Here is a 21005-nt window from a genome sequence, read left to right as displayed (position 1 = left end):
ATTGACTGTTAAGATATAACATCTGACAAGTGACACTAGAAGTGCAGATTTGTTTATTATTGTGAAAGTCGGATGTACATTTAAAATGTTTTAAGTTTTTTATTTACCGTTTGTTTTTACAAATATCTCATTTTTTTCATGTTTTTAATGTTATATCATATTAAAACAATAACTTCTAATGATTTCAATTTGTAGGTAGTAGAGTAATGTTGATAATATTCCTGTCTATATTCGGAAATCTAAAAATTATAAAACATAGAAACCATTATAATAATTTATTATTTTTGCTCTTCTCATATAAAAATATTTTTATATTTATTTTGAAATCATGCATATCGTATATATTAAATAGATTAAATATAAGCTGTATACATTTTTATTGCCATAGATAAAAAGTTATTTTTTTACGAATTGTCTTGCTCGCTCTCTCGCTTCCATGTTTGTTCGTGGTCATTTTGCATTTCTGTGCTAGATTTTCCAGTTTAACAATTCAATTAATGATTTTATCGATATAAGTGTGTAATTAATGAAATTATCGGAATTACGGCGACCTCGCGAGGATTTGTCGCCCAATAAAAAGTGCGCAACGGCAATATAATAACAGGGAGGGTACGTCTTTCATGTCCTTATAATCTAGTAAATGCGTCATTTTATCAAATAATGTAGTCTACCAACTCGTTACTGCTGGATTATGCTTTATAAATCAGCTTGATTTCGTTGCGTGTTCTTAAGTTTGATAATTTGAACGCGAAAATTTTATGAATTACAGCTGATTCGCTCGTTCTCTCCAAGACAATTCGAAGTGATAGGCTAACGAAGGAAATTAATTGATACGGAGTGACACGGTTAGTCATCAGCATCAGACGCATTTTCGATGGCGTCCGATAAAATTGTGGACAAATCGTGAATGTCGGTTCCGCGAGCGGCAAGTAATCACCGATAAAGTTCCATTGTTCAGTTTCTTTGTGATTTCACGATGATACGCACGCGAAGATAACAAAATCTTGTTTTTGTTCCAATTTTTTCTTGTTTTGTTACGGTACTTTTATTACTTTATATAGATAATAAGCTAAAAATACTTTTTATTTCGAAATAAATTAAATTTGAGATTACAAAAGTCATTAGTGAATTTGTCAATGGTGGATTATTGTGTTCTTGGGTCTCATAACGAGTCTGGTGAGTTTTTATTATTATAGACATAATACAGAAAGATATGAATTAAGTTTTATAATTCAGTGACAAAGTTGTAGAATATGACTTTTATGCTAAAATTATATTTTTAGCCTCATGAAAAACTTGTAGATTGCACATTCAAATATTGAAAATAATGACAATTTGAACAAAACAAAGGCTTCTTGGAATTTCTCATTCAGAAGCCATAAAAACAACATTGATTTATGACTGTTACTTTTTGTAATAAACCTTTTAATAATATAATATGCTCTCATAATCATATTATATGACAGTCTCAAATTAAATTATTTCTTATTAGAAATAATAAATGATAATTATCAAATAACACAATCAATAATATGTAGGCATAATGTATTGGGCATGATAATAATAAAAAATGTACCTATTTCAAATTTAAATTATCATTTTACTAGATTATTACAAGTTTGATTTTTAAATATTTATAATGTGCCTTTCATTGAAACAATAAAATAAATATTAATTAATTATTATTATTCCTTATATGTTATTTATGATTTAATTTGCCCTGATATTTCAAGTACAAGTTCTACCAATATATTATATGGATATGAATGAATTAGTTTCACAAATACGAGCCATTTATATGATGATGAGTATTCTGTTCATACTATCAGTAGTCATATAAGACTACTATAGTCTACTACTTTCAAAACTGTCAATAATATTTCATATATAGAAGAAGCAGTCCTTAATTATGCTAATGTGTTATAGAGAATATTTATATATAATGTATAGTTTGATGTTAACATTACTATAATCATAAATTATGCTAATAGTAATATAAATATAAGTAACTAGTTATTCTGCACATTTTCCATAAATACTGTCATTTTTATGCATATGTTATTATACAGATGCCAGGTTACTTCTATGTCAAATTTAATTAAGATTTGTCCAATCACACAGTTACGCTTAGTAGTATAGTAACATAACAGCCCATAAACCTCCCATTGCTGGGCTAAGGTCTCCTCTCCTTTTTTAAGAGGAGGTTTAGGATCTTACACCATCATGCTGCTAATGTATGCTGATAAGTGATTAATTCCCACAACTATCACCAATGCTATTTCGTTACTCATGTGTTTGATTTAAATATTTTTTTATTACATATTGATTATCGGCTAAATAGGAAAATTTTGCACAACTTGTAACAACATAATATTTTTGTAACAAATGCAGTTTCATTCCTCTCTCTCTGCCTCTTTTTGTAATAAATAGGGATAAAAAATTGTAAGGCAATTTTGAATGTTTATTTATATATTGTGAATCATTTTATTTTTACAATTACAATAATTATAATATGGCATTTGATTTGATTAGATTTGTCCAAATGTTTTTGGATCAATTGGATTTTGAGTGACATAAGTTTTTGGTCCCTGTCGATAATACTCAGAATTATTAACAGTATTGTCAAGAAATACTCAATAATTAAGTTACTACATAACTAGATATTAGATATGGCTCATTCATTCATTCATATTCAGCCCACATTAATCCACTGCTGGACATAGGCCTCCACACAAGCGCGCCAGTTCTTCCGGTCCTGTGCTAGTTGCATTGATATGGCTCGCTCGTGTTAAATTTGTATTATACTCCTTACTAATATTATAAATGCGAAAGTGAGTTTGTTTGTTACGCTGTCATGTCTTCACTACTTAACCAATGATCATAAAATTTTGCGTACACATTGTCAAGGGCACAGAAGAGGACATAGGGAACCTGACCATGTCTCACCTGCCTCACAAGCGGGTGAGACTAGCATGTAGTATGCACATACATGATCATTTTATTCAATTTCATGATTGGATAATTCTCCTTTGGACCGTAGCTTGTGGTCCGAAATTAGACCTTTTACAATAATTTCATAACATGATGCTAAAATATTTTTTCAAAATAAGTAGTTCCTGAGATTAACATTATCAACCTCACAAATTCCAGGTATATATGGATACAGATAACGAGGTCAGGAAATCCAAACATATAACAAATACATATGTTCCTATTAGTTATTATTGAATGTTTTATTGCTTCTTTTGTTTCTTTCTTTTATGTAAAACCATTGAGTATGTATTATTAATATACCACGAAAATCGCTCCGTTTTCTGAGTTATTTCGAAGAATAGGTTCGAAGTCCATTGCAGTTTTGTTAAGCCTTACGATTAAAATTTACTAAAGAGATATCATATGAGTTCCGAACCAATTAATTAAATTTTAATTTCAGGCGATGGCAACAAACAGAAGCGGTGCGGCGCAAAGGCCGAACGGCGCGCCACAAACTAAGGTGTGCCAGTTCAAACTGGTGTTACTGGGCGAATCGGCTGTCGGTAAATCATCGCTAGTGCTACGATTCGTGAAGGGCCAGTTCCACGAGTACCAGGAGAGCACCATTGGTGCTGCATTCCTTACGCAAACACTCTGCCTCGATGACACTACGGTCAAGTTTGAGATATGGGATACGGCGGGACAGGAGAGGTATATATAATACAATATACTAGATGAACAAATACCTTCTAATATAAATTATTTATTTTAGGCAAAAAGTATAAACTACTTCACAACTAACGATGATATCTAATACATTATCTCTCTCTTTTCTGTAATTACTTCGCCATTTCATTATTCAATCATACAAGAGTACTAAGTACTGTTTGGTATACTATTAGTGTTGAGTGGGAGTAACCCAACCCAAGTTTTTTTTTTTCATTGTTAGATGTGGATGTGGGTAAACTCACATATTATATTATCTGTACAGCTATCTGCTGTTTTATGCACAACAAACAGTTCTTGGTTAATTTGTGTTTATTTATAATACATAACTGTTCTTACCTAACTGTAATTAACTAGTCATAACTAATATAATTGAAATTTCAAATTTCGGAAAAAAAAATCGAATAAAATTTCGCGGATATTCAAAATGGCGAATCCATAGTGAATATCATAGACTATTTGAGATAGACTAATGACATGGCGTCAGTTCGATGTCAAAACTGGTCATTTGTCATTACTCCAAGGCTACAAGCTCACCTTATAAATCTTGTTTTTTTTAGTAATGACGATGATTTTATATTTATTATTGAAAAAAAATATGGCAGACGTGTATTGTTTTAGAAATTTAATTTAATTTCACCGGCTAGTTATCTGTAGGCAGTTGTATGCTTAACTAGTTTTAATTGTTAGTTTGTACTTTGTTACAACATATTTATGACATTTGCATACCATCTTATGGTTGTCGTGGCGGGATTTTAACCATTGTATGTTTATTGTGTATTTGTAACGTCAAAAATGTACACACAACATTGCAAATAAATAATTTGAATTTGAACCAGGGTCGGGATACGATGACATTCATGTTTAATTTATTCCTAACGGTCTGAGTAACAGTTTGTAATAGATATGCATATCATAACATAAATAATATATTCTGAATTTATTCAAGTAGAAGCACTTGAATTGTCATTTTACAAGATTGAATGATGTAACGTTGTCAGCTAACATCGGTTCGTTATGTAGATTAACCGAGACGAACCGACAAGATTTTTCAGCGCGGAATTAAATTTGTCACGAGAATCCTTAAAAATCTGCCATTTTAACATTTATATACATACCTGTAGAGTATCGTCTTACAATCTTATTTAGTTCGATTTAAACATAAATTGCGCCCTGCTCACTAATATTGATATCAAATAAATGTCAAAATAACCCACCAGATATGAGACCACATTAAAAACAATAAATAGTTACAAGAAAGTTATCTATATACAGAAATGAAATTGAAGTGTCCGTCTGTGTTTAATAACCACATATTTTTATATTAATATGGCTATTTGCGAATTGCCAATACAACACCTTTGTTATTTCGGATTGCCGCGGCTACCTAATAATTTAAATATTCTATACCTAAAATTCAAATAGACATTATGTACGTTCAGTAAGAGGCTGTTAATGTCCCACTGCTGGGCTAAGGCCTCGTCTCCCTTTTGAGGAGAAGGTTTGGAGTTTCCACCACGCTGCTCCAATGCGGGTTGGTAGAATACACATGTGGCATAATTTCAATGAAATTAGACACAGTATGCATGCATGCATGATACAAGTTTCCTCACGATGTTTTCCTTCACCGTCAAGCACGAGATGAATTATAATCACAAATTAAGCACATGAAAATTCACCCAATGTGGGTTTGAACCCACGATCGTCGGTTAAGATTCACGCGTTCTAACCACTAGGCTAGTAATAAAGTGATTTCTTACAGAATAGCACTGCAGGAACAAAAGTCATAAGTGAATTTTTACACGAATTCTAAATAAGTTAAATATCTATGACGACGATATCGAAATTGAAATACAACGCGACAGTTGTATGTTATGTATCACGGCGTGTATTGGCCGTGATGTACAGTTATCATACGTTCACTAACACAACAGATACTCGATGTGTAGGGTTGCCACTATTTTTTTTTTTGTAAACATTAATACAATTTTATTCTGTGGTATTGGAATTGTCGTTCAATTCATCCCTTCAGTCGACCAATTACTTTTCAAAATGTATATAAATAACCGCAAAGAAATTCTTATTATAGTAACAAAATATAAAGTTATTCTAAAGGTTTTTAAACTCAATCATATCTAAGCATGCGTTGATAGGAAATTATTATGAATTACATAACAAACTCGATTTCTCACCAAAGGTTTTATTAGAACACTAAACATGTTTGATTCAATATAATAATACTATTAAAACAGTAAAAAATATGAATAAAATTTCACTGACCAAAAAAAAAGCAATTTAAACGACATAATCTGTGTATGTAACAATAAGATTGAAAAGAGATAATATTCATCAAGAACTGTTTTTAGAGCATTTTATTAAGCAGTCTCACAATATCACAAACGTTTAAGTTTGTTTGCCTGTTACGATTTCGCGTCTTAAATGCTCTGTCAGGGATAGAGAAAAGGACATGGCGTACCTAACACAGCGTATAAATTAAACTTGAGTAATTATATTCTATAATGATTTTTAAATTAAAACAATCATTTATTTTCACAGATGTAATAACGAGTATGTATTTCCAGGTACCACAGCTTAGCGCCCATGTACTACAGGGGGGCGCAAGCGGCGATCGTAGTATATGACATCACTAATCAGGTAAATACAATTATGTTATATAATAGTCTATATAATAATAATAATAACGTGTTCCCCTCCTCTTACAACCCGGGTTCCTTCAAACGAGGCGTGAAGAGGCATCTTGCGGGCCGGCAAGGCGGGGACGGCTAGTACAGAACATTCTTCCCGACTGTACTGGCCGTCGTCGAGTTTGGACTCTACTACCACTTACCATCAGGTGGAGTAGAGTCATTTGCCATCCCGGGGCATATAAAAAAAAATACAATGGAACAATGCTGCCACTATATTATTATATATAATATTAAATAATTTTATATGTTATCTTCGTACTTGTAGTGGCCGGGTTATGTGGTTAAACATATATTTATTCTCAAATAAGACATAACACGTCACCGCTATGAGAATAATGTAAGAACTTAAATATACAAAAAATACATGTCAGGCAATACAAAATGGAATTGGTTGTTGTTCTTCTAGCATGTTTATTTACTTTTTTTTTGTATTTGTCACAATGTATTCAGCATGCTTAGTTTTAAATGTATTAAGGGAACAAATGTTTCCAATTTCATAATGACAGTATTTTATTAAAGAGCTGTACACCTTCAAAGGTTATTGTTTTACGGCAATAATTTGTCCTAAGTTTTGGGAGAACGAGGAAGTTGACTCCGCGGGTGTTGCGTTTACTAACCAGATTTAATTTTTGTGAACATTATGTTACACTGATATTTTTAATACACTATATTAACTTGATCAATTAATGTTAGATAATATTGAGAAATACATATTGACACGAAACACGTCTGAGTATACACGCGATCGTTATGCGCTCGCTTAGAAACTATTAAAATTGTGTCTTTTAAGACTATTTATTATATATTTATTAAATATTTAAATAAATATTATATGAGCCTATGTATGTATGTATAAAAAAAACAAACACCGAACAGACTGCCGGCCCATCCCTAGTCTATTCTATTTAAATAATTGAGTATAATACTTTTTTTAATTACCATTAACAATGTTAACGTACATATTAATAAAATACAATTGTTGCTTTTATAATACGATCGACATATATATGTATGTATATCGTTTATAATATGTTTTTATGTTAAAGGATCTTTTTATCGAGATAAGTCATCTCTAATACATATCACAAATTAATAAAATTTAAATATCTGTATGGGATTTCATAATATACAAGCGAGTTAAATATTCTATATGCATAATAGGCATTTTGTACATTAAAATGGCAGATTGCAAAGGATTTTCGTCACAAATTGAATTCCACGCTACCAAAGCATCGGGCTTCAGGTTTTGGTAGTTAAATAATAAATAAATAAATAAGTAATATCTCGAAATATTACTTATTCATTTATTTATTATAAATTCACTGGTGTTAGGGCTTTGTGCAAGCTCGTCTGGGTAGGTACCACCCACTCATCAGATATTCCACCGCAAAACAGCAGTACTTGGTATTGTTGTGTTCCGGTTTGAAGGGTGAGTGAGCCAGTGTAATTACAGGCACAAGGGACATAAATTCTTAGTTCCCAAGGTTGGTGGCGCATTGGATATGTAAGCGATGGTTGACATTTCTTACAACGCCAATGTTAGTCATTGGGCGTTGGTGACCACTTACCATCAGGTGGTCCAAATGCTCATCCGCCTTCCTATTCTATAAAAAAAATAATATATGTTCTAATTGCTTGTAAAATCGATGGGACTTAATACGAGTAGAATGTTGGAAAACTTTACCGCTGGACATCAATATTTTTGTTGATGTTCTGTTTTGAAGGTTGTGTGAAGTAAATGATCTATTTATATAATGAGAACTACCCATTGTAGTAGCAGGGCAGCGACAGCGCAAGGAACTTCTATATTTCTCATAGCTCGATACGTCTATTAGTGAATATTAAGACCACTAATCGACATCATATGACGTCCTTTTAACTCGTATTTCGAGTTTTGCTAAAGTTATTGTGTAAGGTGAATTGTTATGAATTTTTAGTTTTATTTGGAATTATAAGCTCACAGAATATTAAACAAATTATAGTTATAAATTGTAATTGTAGTGACCACAGAGAAAAGCACTTAACCGATTAAATTAATAACTTACTCGATGTACCGTCGGCACAAGCATTAGAAAATAAACTACTGTCATTAAAAATTAACGCGACTGATATAGCCCATATGGCCCAATGGCTAGAATTAAAATCGAAACCGTAGATTGCGGGTTCAAGCCCGGGCAAGCACCACGAATTTTACGTGAAGGATTAACATCGTGAGAAAACCTGCACGTGTCGATGGCTGTAGTCGGAATTGTGATTCATTTAGTGAATAGATTTAGGCGATACTCGTTAATCCTTATGTATTTATCATCGTACGTGACATAGGAAATAAATAATGCTCGATAAACAAGTATTATGATAAATGCAATGCAGAAGCAAGTAAATAAATCAATTAATGTGCGTCGAACATGTGACGCAAAATCCTGTAAGCGTTACGTATAGAAGTATAGGAGCGTTACGTATACTTTAGAAGGTTAAAAATAAACTTATCTAAAGCATTATGATGCTGACGGTATAAAAAATATATAATTCGTGTGGTGTATAAGGCTCGGTCACATCACGCTCGCGTTTAATGTTATTAAACCTTTATTTATAATAAAATTAAAGATTATGAGAAGAAAATAAGGCGAGGGTAACGGACTCTGTACAGTCCGGCGTAGGTATATAATTTCATAAAATTAAAATGTTTCATGACTCATATTGCGATCGAGCTGAACGATTGTTACAATTTAATAACAGCTTAACAAAATATTTTGTCGTTATTATATATATTAATATTTAAAGAATAATAATTATTTTTATTTCATTTTAAGCTATGTACAGTAATTTTTATAATATAAAGTAATAGTAGCAGTCTGTTTATGTCCCACTGCTGGGCTAAGGCCTCCTCTCCCTTTTGAGAAGAAGGTTTGGAGCTTATTCCACCACGCTGTTCCAATGCGGGTTAGAATACACGTGGCATCATTTCAATGAATTTCATTGAGACAAATGCATGCTTTCTGGCGATGTTTTCCTTTACCGTCAAGCGCGAGATGAATTATAATCACAAATTAAGCATATGAAAATTCAGTGGTGCTTGCCCGGGCTTGAACCCACGATCATCGGTTAAAATTCACGCGTTCTAACCACTGAGCCATCTCGGCTGAGAGTTTTATAATATATATCATGCGCATAATATCATAATGCGCATTTCTATAGCGCAATTCTGATCGAGAATGGTGATCACCTTTAAGGGATGATTATGATAATATTCATCCGTATCGATTTCGGTTATGGTAGTCGTACTTAAGGGAGGGAGACTTGGTAGTGCTTCAATTAGTAGTAAATAGTATCGATTCAAAAGTACTTGATACATTGTGATGGCATTGGGCAATTATGGTTCGGGAAGAGTAAATATTACCAATTTTCAAACTCCAGCCGGTAAATGTCTCATTGCTGAGAAAAGGCCTTTTCTGCGCTTAAAGAGAATGATGCCAACACACTGCTTCATGGGGAGTTAGTGGATGTACCCACATGTGTCAGACCTTCATTCAACATAACCAGGTTACCTCACGATATTTTCCTACATGTCAAGCACGTGATAAATCGTAAACACGATTTAACCACACAGAAAAATCATTGGTGCTCGCCCTGCCCGGATTTGACCTGCGATTTTTGGTTGCTGTGTATGTATTCCATCCACCGGGAAATCTCAAGATCTATCTAGCGAATTCAATCCGTTACCCAATCGATAGTATATTAAAAATAAAGTATGTAAATTATAAAATGTTCAGTGAGTCATAATCGCGATAGCGTTTATATTACCACAGCGGACACAATGCTATTATTAATTACGTTAAACATTTTATTTATTAAAAACAAACATTGAAACATTTGATTTTAACCTAATTTTGTCTTGTTACGGAAATATTTCGCTTATCTATACAATTTTTATAAAGCTGAAGTTTATTTTTGAATATCACGTTACAAGTAACGTGGGCGTAGCAGGAGTGTTTAGTGTGTAACGCGGGTGAAACCGCGCGGAGCAGCAACTCTTATAAAATGACTGAATTTATTAAATGCTTTGTTACTCCCGCCGAGATGAACCACCACTAAATGTGATTATAATTCATTTCGTGCTTTACGGTGAAGGAAAACATCGTGAGGAAACCTGCATGTGTCTAATTTCACTGAAATTCTGCCACATGTGTATTCCACGAACCCGAATTGGAGCAGCGTGGTGGAATAAGCTCCAAACCTTCTCCTCAAAATGAGGAGAGGAGGCCTTTAGCCCAGTAGTGGGACATTCACAGGCTGTTACGGTACGCCGGCAGAGCAACGGATGTCGTAAGATAAAACTAACTCACGTTTATTAAACGTTTCCCTCAAAATGCACAAGAATCAGTAATTGAACTATAAACGTACCGTAGATGGGTTGGTATACGAAGTCAGCTAAATCATTTTGCAATGACGAGTCCAAATTAATGTTATAAGGGAAAAACAAATGATTATATTGAATTACTGACGGCTGAAATGTCCAAAGTTATTCCAGATTTTTAAATTTCCTATACAAGCATTGAGTGAGTTCTGTTTCTGTTCTGATAAAGTTTTTTATTTCCCTTATGGTCTTTTGTCCAGCTGTAGGAAAGTTGCTTGACTGTCATTTACTTTCTTGTTAAAGATCTTTTAAGTTCTAAGACCATAATCTTTGTCCGAAATATATAAAAACCGTCACAAAAATTGCTTCACAAGCTACGACGCTACGAGCTCTACGATATATAATGTGTCTATAGAGTTATCAGAAACTCAACTATTTGTGTGTGTGTGTTAAAATAATTTATATTTTTCATGGTTCTACAAAATACAATGTGGGTTTAATAAAAGATAAATGTTTATCGTGTTGTTAATCAAACGCACCGACCGGCACCGGTAGTAACGTAACGAATTAATGATCGGAATGTTATTCGTATGATTCTCTTTTGAATTTTAATGACTAATGAGTTTAACGATGTGCTTATAAAATTCTACAAGATTTATACCTTGATTAATACAAGACTGACTTTATTTAAGTTGACATCACTAATCGCTATTCGTACATTTTCATACAGGAAATATAATAGTTTTATTCTTTTGTTTCTTTCCAGTTTTTTTCGATAGAATTTATTTACATTACGAATTAAAATATATTTAATTAAATCTTGTAACAAGACGATTTAAAAATGGTTGTTTTTGCCTTGTATAAGGCAGGCAGACCGGCAAGTGGGGTCCCCTGATGGTTATTGGTCCCTCCCATCCCCTACATCGCCAATGCGCCACCAACCTTGTGAACTAATATGTTATGTCCCTGGTGCCTTGTTAAAGTACCTAACTAACTGCCTGAGTAAAGTGTATTTTAATTTTGAAAGAAGTCGTTTGTAACCTACACGGCCATTAACACGCATTTATAAAATAATTACATATATATTTATTTATTCTTCTGGTGGTAGAGCTTTGTGCAAACTCGTCTGGCTAGGTACCACCCACTCATCAGATATTCTACCGCTTAACAGCAGTACTTGGTATTGTTGTGTTCCGGTTTGAAGGGTGAGTAAACCAGTGTAATTACAGGCACAAGGGACAACATCTTAGTTAGTAGATTGGTGGCGCATTGGTGATGTAAGTAAGCATTGGTTAACATTTCTTACAATACCAATGTCTATGGGCGTTGGTGACCACTTACCATCAGCTCCATATGTTCGTTCGCCTTCCTATTCTATAAAAACATATATATATATATATATATAAGATATCTCATTAAACGAATAAGTAATAAAAATCAATTACTATTTCATTCACTATAAGAAAATCGGCGTAAGTTATAATATCGTTCATGTTTTGATGTTGTTCCATCCGTGTATCGTGTATGATCAATAACAGGTCAGCCATGTTAACCCGCAGCTTATGACGGTGGACACGTAACCCTTTGAAGAATTCATTGTTTTAATAATACTGTTTCATAATATGTGTGTTCGTAATAAGGTCATACTTTGTTAGTGTCTATATATCTTTATATGTAAGGTACGATCTACGGCACAAGAGGAGTAGTTAATATATTTGTACAATTAAATATTGTTTGTAAGTACGTATCGTCAAAAAAGCAATATCGGTTGTGAGATTTAGATACTATTTGAGTGAATAATTTTCATTTAGTTACATTATAGTATTTACGAAAGGTAATTTTAATTGTGCGACTTTTAAATAATCTTCAATGTTTTAAATATTATTTGTACATGTGTGAATTTATTTTTTTCTTTTTTATTAAGTATGAAATTAACGTGACGTCACTAAACATCTTAATATGATATCGCCCTTGACCTCGAAAAGTATTTTTCAAGCTTCAAACGCCGTGGGTTGTGCAAGCGTTAGGTAATCGAATCATTTTGTTCGTTACTTTGCTAGATTGCTTTAAAATATGACGACAGTTGTATTCAAGATGATCCACGCGTTATATTTTTTATTTAACAACTATATTTTTTATTTAATTTTATGTTATATATGATGATATAGGCAATGACGAAACCACTTAGTACCTTATTCTCCTCTGTTATCAACTAGTTTTGCTTTTGATTTGTTTGGTAAATTGGTAGCTTAGGAATTATACGATACATGCAATATGTTTTCATCAAATATCCATACAAACAATATGTTTTCATCGATTCTTTTAAGTTTATGGTTGAATTTCGACCACTGAGAGGACATTAGTAGAGATTAAAACGCCAAACATTCGTTTTAGGTTTCACATTTAATATTATTGCACATCTCGAAAGCGATGTAGCGTTGTAGTATTCTACTTATTGGTGTGATATAAAAATCACATTGTTATATTTATTTGATCATAGACTGCATCTAAGACTACTCAAAAAAAAAAAACATTTCAATGACACTTACATTCGTTAAACTTCTGTTGATACTAAAAAACAGGCATTGAAGTCATTATTATAATTAAGAAAAAAAAACAGACGTTTCCTCGAACAATTGCGAAGGAAGTGTTTTTTTTTTTAGAATTGGGCATTATAATGACGGCTATTCACATTTCAATGTAATTTTAAAAAAGCTACACGTGTCAGGCGTGATAGTTGCGCGTCAGAAGCGTGTTGCACTGAAATTTGACGTTGAAATTATTGTCATCATCATCGCTGATCGTAACCAAGGAAGTTTCAAGTACATGGAAAACACTTAACATATACTCGAATAAAGTTTTTTTTATTTATAGCAGGTTACTTAGTCCTTTGCCATACGTTGTAATTAAAAAAAATATTATCCTCTCTGGCTCCCGTTCAATGCAACGTCCTCAATTAGCAGCAATACATGACCGAGTCGAGTATTGTTAAAGAAATGTCGCCGTCACCTATCCGCCCCTCGCGTGACGCCGTTATCAGATAATGTTAATTGTTTTTATAGTCCTATTGTCACTTCTTATTTATCTCATTATTATAAGCCGTTTGTCGACTACGATAGTAAGAATTTATTAATTTTTATTAATTATACAAATTTTCATTCTCGTCGAGAATACGTTTCAAGTAAATGTGAATATTATTCACAAGTATAACTAAGTGTTATTCCGATAAGATTATTATATTATATTGCATATTCAATGTAAAATATTTTATTTCAATGTTGAAAAGAAATTATTCTTAATGTATGACAATTTTATGCAAAATTATTTATATGATGATGATTGTCAATTTCAATATATAATTGGTATTTGGATGAGCAAATCCACCTGATATTAAGTGGTCACGTCATAATAGACATCAATACTATAATAAGTGGTACCATCCTTACACGTTTAAATCGTTTGTGCCTCTACTTTTGTTTCAATCGAAACACACCAATGAAAATGTTTACCAATAAAATAGCTAGAACCCACTCGGGCACTTGCACAGTGCTTTACCACCAGGAAAGGCTTTTAAATAAATTTATTCGTTCTGTTAATTGTGTTCATAGTACTTTAATGATTTTATACTTCAGTATTGTTTCAAGCAATAAGCGTAATATTATGAATAGGTAAATTTTGTTTGTTTTTTTTTCAGAATTCACGTACAATGACAAAAAATAATAATAATATGATTGTATATAAAACTTTCCTCTTAAAAATTAAAAAAAATAAAAATAAAATTTCATACTAAAATTTTAAAGATTGTTTCTTCGGTTTGAGCGTTTTCGCAAGCGCTTTAATTTCCTGCATTAAAAAAATGATGAAGACGAGATTAAGGTTTTACGGTAATATATTCGTTAACGATAAAATCTGGCATTGTTTTTTTTTTATAATTACAACGGTTGCGAGCTAAGGTATTATTTGTAAATTATGTTAGTCACCTAATTAAATAACCGTTAAGTATATAAAATATTCTCAATCGCGTGTCGCTCCGTGTTCACGCAGTCGTTACGTCAACACTGCGACGTTATCCCATGCACTGTGCAGGCGTTACGTGTTGAATACCTACAGTTATTACGAGCTCGCTATGTAAGAAGATTTAGTTATAGACACGTGATCAAAAGAATCGTTGGGTTTTACGTTGTATTTTGTATAGACTTAAGTCGTTATGTGTAGATTATATAAATGATTTAGAAATGTAATCATATGTAAACAAAGATATTAAGAATTGAAAAAAAAAAAACTACTAAACCGATATATCAAATTTTAATATCTATTATAAAACCCTAACATACTCTTGAAAAAATAGCCAAACAACATTACTAAATATTATTTCAGGTTGAATAAATAATTATATATTTTTTTCTCATAACATCTCTTATAAAAGACGGCTTTAATATGCTGTACTTATGCACATACTTACCTTACTTAACAATTATCTTAAGTTAATGTAAAACCATCGGTTTAGTTACCTGTGTACATAATAGACAAGTTGTCGGAGACTAATTTAAAAATTTAAACTTGTTATTATAAAATAACAACGATGCTATTTCTGTAGTGGAAAAGATTATAAAAATGAAAGTTTTTTTTGAAAAGGATATAATGATGCTATTTTATTTATTATCGTTATAATTAGACCGCTACACTGAAAACATATTTAAAGATTATGGATGGAAACTATAGTAACAATGCTCTTTATGACTTTCTAGATAAAATTCACACAAATACAGACCTTAATATGTAAAGATCGAATATTTTCTCCCAAAATTGTCTTTAAATATTAATTGTTTATATGCAAAATTAAAATTATGTTATCTATTTACCTTTACGTATGTTGTCAATAATGTTTAATTGATTGATCAAAATGTTTATATATAAATATTTAATATATAAGTACCGACCAAGGCAGTGGTCGCGGCTCATCTTATCTCTGCTAATATTATAAATACGAAAGTAACTAACTGCATGTTACGCTTTGACGCCTAAACTTAAATGAAAATGAAAACTAAAATGGGCGTGCAAGATATCTTGCTTGATCGTTTGCGTGGAATTGGCTTTGAAATCCACCATTTGACCTTTTGTTTGAAGTTACATAATAGCTTGTAAAAAATCGAACGATCCCCAAGCAAGCTTTGTCAAATATTTGATACGTACATAGCTTAGCCGCGGACGGCAGGCTCAAGTCGGTTCACGTGGTGATACAGATATGGTATCATTAACGTTATTATTTTGGTCGCCGCCCCCATTCAGTGCGTATGCGGACAATCGTATTACACGCATAAGTCTTCCCGGGTTCAAGGGCGTGACATAGAGACGAGAAAATAGATGCTCTGTATCGACGACTATCGATTGTTATTAACGCGTTCTTTCAATGCCTCACTCGTTCATTCTTCATAAGTGGTTTTTAACGCGTTTTATCATTTAAATCTGCATAATTATTTTTATTTACAATAAATATATTCTATAAATTATATTTAATTAAACATGTAAAATAAGATGCACGTTTTTTTTTTTATATACGCAAAAATACAAAGTACAACACGCCTCTATCTAAATTATGAATCGTCTTAAGCGACGAAATGATATGTTTTTATTTTATATACAAAATGTTTAAAAACAAATAACTTTGTCTGTTAAAAGTCTAAGAACTCATTTAAAATGTAATAATATTTATAATTAGTAATTTCCTACAATGTATGTTCATTGATGTTTATGTTCAGACAGACGAACGCCGATAACGTTATCTGTGGACCAAACACTGTCTATAGTTGATTAGGGTAGAATGTGTTATTTTGCAGGACAAAGCCCTTGAAAATATATTCATGAAGTCGTAAATAATACTAAACAGTATAAACAGTGTGATTAATGTATATATATTTGATTATCATGTTTACCTAGCGTTTATTATATGTTTGGCCTATTTTACGCTTTCAAAAATAACTTAATTTTTAAAATAATAATAAAAGGTATACAAAATCAATTTTTTTATTTTACAAACTTTGACAACAAATTATTTTGTTTTCTATAAATTAAAATAGAATGCTTTAATACAATATTTTAACATACGAACGTATCGATTTTCAGGACACATTCGGTCGCGCCAAGAACTGGGTGAAGGAACTGCAGCGGCAGGCGTCTCCGTCCATCGTGATCGCGCTGGCGGGTAACAAGAGCGACCTGGCCGCTAAGCGCATGGTGGAGTTCGAGGAAGCGCAGGCCTACGCCGACGAGAACGGGCTGCTGTTCATGGAGACCAGCGCCAAGACGGCCATGAACGTTAACGATATATTCCTAGCTATCGGTGAGTCGAAATATCTGATCATCATCGCTACACATTAAAACTTACGGCCTTTATCGGTTATGGTTGTATATGTACATAGTAATGTTTGTGAAGTTAGTTTGTTTTCAAATTAATTCTAACAAACATTTTATATATCCTATTCCAATCGAAGAACGTATTCCATGCGAATTCTTAGTAGCTCTGCTACATCACTATGTAAGCACTACAAACAGTGCTCCCTATTCCACTTAAATACTTATAACCACTTTGATTCGATTTCCAAAGTTCCGATGCCAACTTCGCGGACGTCCAAAACGTCACGTCTCACCGGATCCATAACGAATACCTACCGTTGATCATAAACGATTTCGGCCATCGACATCATCTAGCGTGGAGTGAGCCGTGTCGTAATCGGTATAACCGAATGCGTGTAACGTGCGTGTGTGTGTTCCAGCGAACAAGTTACCAAAGAGCGAGAGCGCGGGCGGCGGCGCGGCGGGCGGCGCGCGCCGACTCAACGACGCCGACGCGCCGCGCGCCTCGGCGTGCTGCAAGTGATAGCGCCCCCGCCCCCGCCCCGCGCGCCCCCGCACCCCGCCCCGCCCGCACCGCGGCGCGGGTCTCCTTTCAACTTATCTGTAACCGTAACGAGTAAAGAGGATATGAATATATATATATATATATCATTATAAAGTTCACTTGTATCGTGGTGTAGCTCGATATCACTCCAGACTCATTATTTCCATAGCGATGTGCGAGCCGCCGGTCCGTTGCCGTGTCGTATACTCGGGAGACGGCACTGTAGATATTGGCGCCCGAAATTCTAAAATATTAATCGAGGTTATTCGTGACGGTTAAAATCGTTTGTATTATAAAATTATAATTTGCCGTTTCTTAGATGTTCGATTGGCCGTATGACGAACTAGAGTGAGCGTGTTTGTATGTCGATATGTAAATAACGGCTTAATAGATCAAATGTATGAAATGAATTCGTCGAGGCGACATATCCTCGAAGCGAAGAGACGCTCGTCTTTTACTCTCCGCGTTAATATCCATCTCGGTACTTTTAATTAAACCCAAGCTGCACTGAGTATATTATTAATTTGAAATTAAATTATTTAACATTTTACAAAAATTTGTATTCCTATGATTTACAGTCATTGATTATCACGAGATATATTTGAAAGTACCTTCACCTTCACCTTCTCCTCAAAAAGAGGAGAGGAGGCCTTTAGCCCAGCAGTGGGACATTCACAGGCTGTTACGGGGTACGGGTATATTTGAAAATAATTAATTAACTTGGAGCGTTTAATCATTGACGAAATGTCTTTTTTTTTCGATTGAATTAATCGCTTTGAAAACGGTATAAATTTAAAATCAAATAGTCGTATCTAACACTAATATTACCTTTATTTTTTCCATTGATTCCAAACTATTTTCTTTCCTCGTTTCAACAGTTTGAGATCGATATTTGTGATGTAATTAGAGTAAAATCGTGCTATTATCAGCGTTGGGTTGGTTGCAAAGTGTAACTATAAATCATGAATCTACTACGCGCTTCAAAAGCTTATATTATTTGTTTTATATTTTAAGCAATTTTTTTTTATATATATTCATATATATGTAATGGTTATATTTCATCGATTTATTTTGCCGTCCCGCATAGATGGAACTTAGGTCGTTTTTATTTAGTTCAAAATGCATATGGATATATGAAGGTAGATAACAAGGCTCACGTAGTTGACCATAATTACTTTATAAACGCTAATGATACAATGGATAACACTATATTATATTATATAAATAATATGTATTATATATTATCTGTGAAATTATATTTTTAAGGGAAGTATGGGTTTAAATGTCAGGTTATTAGTTAACAAATAATACGTTTTGTTGAAAACGCATTCCAAACGAGACGCCTCGGCGCTCGCTTATATTAAATTATAAATTATATAGCAACATGGTGGCCACGGGAGGAGAACATGTCTATAATATTAAACGATTACTATTGATAAAAATTATAATTACGGTTCAAATTGTCAAAGTATTCGTGAGTAAAATGTTTGAGTTATATACAGAAACATACAGCGCCCCGCCGCGGATAGTTTATGGAACTAGTCATTTAAGTGAAAAGACTTTTATTAAAGCGGGTTTCAGATTTTTGTTAAACATGGGAATTTACGTCGCGAAGTTAGCGCGGTAAACGTTTCTCCGCACGCAATGGCTCACCGCTCGAGTTCACTCGCTCCACGGGCAATGTAACGTACGCCTTGGCTAACTAGAATTACGTGTACATACAAAATTATATTCATTTACACACACAAATACAATCTTCAGCTCATTCGTTTGTCATACACGTAACTATCTAATGTCCGAGTTATTTGAATGAATAAAGATTCTCCCCGTGGTCATATTTATATATATACATATATACTTTAGTCGGTATTTTTCGCTTATATTTCAAAACCAGTGAACGTTTTCGTCAACAGCAAACATTTGTGCTCGTATATCGATTGTTCAGAAATATAAATATACTTAAAAAAACAATTTTCTACAAAACAGTTACTACAATAGCTTTGAAAATAAAATATATTCCAATTAATTATTTGCTCAGACCTGAGTTAATGATTTATTTATTGATTGTGATTTTGTAATGAAACATATTTTTTTCTACTTCTCATAGAATCATCCGATGGAAAATCGTAATGAGAAATAAATCTGATATAGGATTATGTATCAGAAAATGTTTTAAAAATCTTTGGTCGTCAAACGAAACTCGTTGTAACCATCGTATCGTTTAACTTTCGTTCTATAATTTCATTAACAAATCACTCTCGCGTTTAACTCTTGATCTGACTTTTAAAATGCTATTATTATTCGAAATGTAAAAATATAATTGCGTGTTATAGAATATCACTTAATGCGCTTTCAGTACATATTGAACGTAACTTTTTACAATACCTTGGCTGTATTTAGCAATATTAGGTAAATTTGAATTGCATTTTCCCAACAGACGTGTCCGGAATGTATAGTTCAATCAAGAGATAGGCTTACAAGTTTTAATATTAAAGTGTAAAACATCAAAATGAATTACTCGTCAGTATAATGGTCAGTCGCAGGAAACATTTTTTGATGTACGTGTCTATACATAGATACAGGAGTACCTGTGTTCGTATTGGACTTAATAACTGTTGAATTTTGTTTAAATAAATTGGGTTTTTTTGTGCGAAAGTTGTTAAATTTTAGACATGACATCATAAAATGTTTAATTACGTAAACTTAATCAAAAATACCGCTTCCGATTACATATAGTTGTTCGTGATCTTACCGATGAATTGTCGATTTGAGTTTTATGTGATGAGTTAAATCGACACGTCGCGGTAAGATTTGAGGAGGAAGCGGAAGTCGATAGTGAACATTATAGAATAGAGTAGAAATTATATCGGACTTTGTTCTTGTAATCATAAAGTTATTCGTACAGCCGGCGAGAGGACGTTGATCAATGTCATATAGTATGTTTTTGTATCGTGTAAATATTTTGGATTTATTAAGATTATTATATTGAATAAAAAAATATTGTAAATGAAGGCATCTGTTCTTTTTATTTAAAACCTGTTTAACCTTTATTCGAAACTGCAAATGTTTGATATAATTGAAATAGAATAACTATAAACACTAAAGAGGATTCATTGAAAATCAATTTACACAAAGCTGTTAAAAGTTTATTAAAAGCTGATAACAATAATGATAATACATTTATCTAATTATAAAAGTTATTACTGAGTATTATATTCTAATGACTTAATTTATTTCATGTTTTGAAATGCTGGATCAATACATTAATTTACTCACATTATACTTTTAATTTTTTTTTATCAATTCTGATTTAATTATTGCAGTTAAAATTCTTTGGATGCGAAAA

General features: G+C 32.7%; 1 protein-coding gene across 2 annotated transcripts; it reads left to right on the top strand.

The window, feature by feature from the left end:
* The first annotated feature begins 405 nt into the window (after window positions 1-405).
* On the top strand, window positions 406-20670 carry LOC126780999 (ras-related protein Rab-5B). Of its 2 annotated transcripts, XM_050505740.1 has the most exons (6): window positions 414-609; window positions 770-1176; window positions 3434-3684; window positions 6282-6354; window positions 16885-17101; window positions 17535-20670. In XM_050505740.1, the coding sequence occupies exons 3-6, from the start codon at window positions 3437-3439 to the stop codon at window positions 17636-17638; spliced, it is 642 nt and encodes a 213-aa protein (XP_050361697.1). In that variant the 5' UTR covers window positions 414-609; window positions 770-1176; window positions 3434-3436; the 3' UTR covers window positions 17639-20670. The 2 variants fall into 2 exon arrangements, with proteins under 2 accessions (XP_050361696.1, XP_050361697.1); XM_050505739.1 differs by lacking the exon at window positions 770-1176 and having other exon boundaries at window positions 406-609.
* Window positions 20671-21005: the final 335 nt, after the last annotated feature.

This window comes from Nymphalis io, chromosome 3, assembly GCF_905147045.1.
Source record: "Nymphalis io chromosome 3, ilAglIoxx1.1, whole genome shotgun sequence".
Taxonomy (NCBI): Eukaryota; Metazoa; Arthropoda; class Insecta; order Lepidoptera; family Nymphalidae; genus Nymphalis; species Nymphalis io.
Note: the sequence above shows the minus strand (reverse complement) of the source record. Positions and strands in the feature narration are given on the sequence as shown.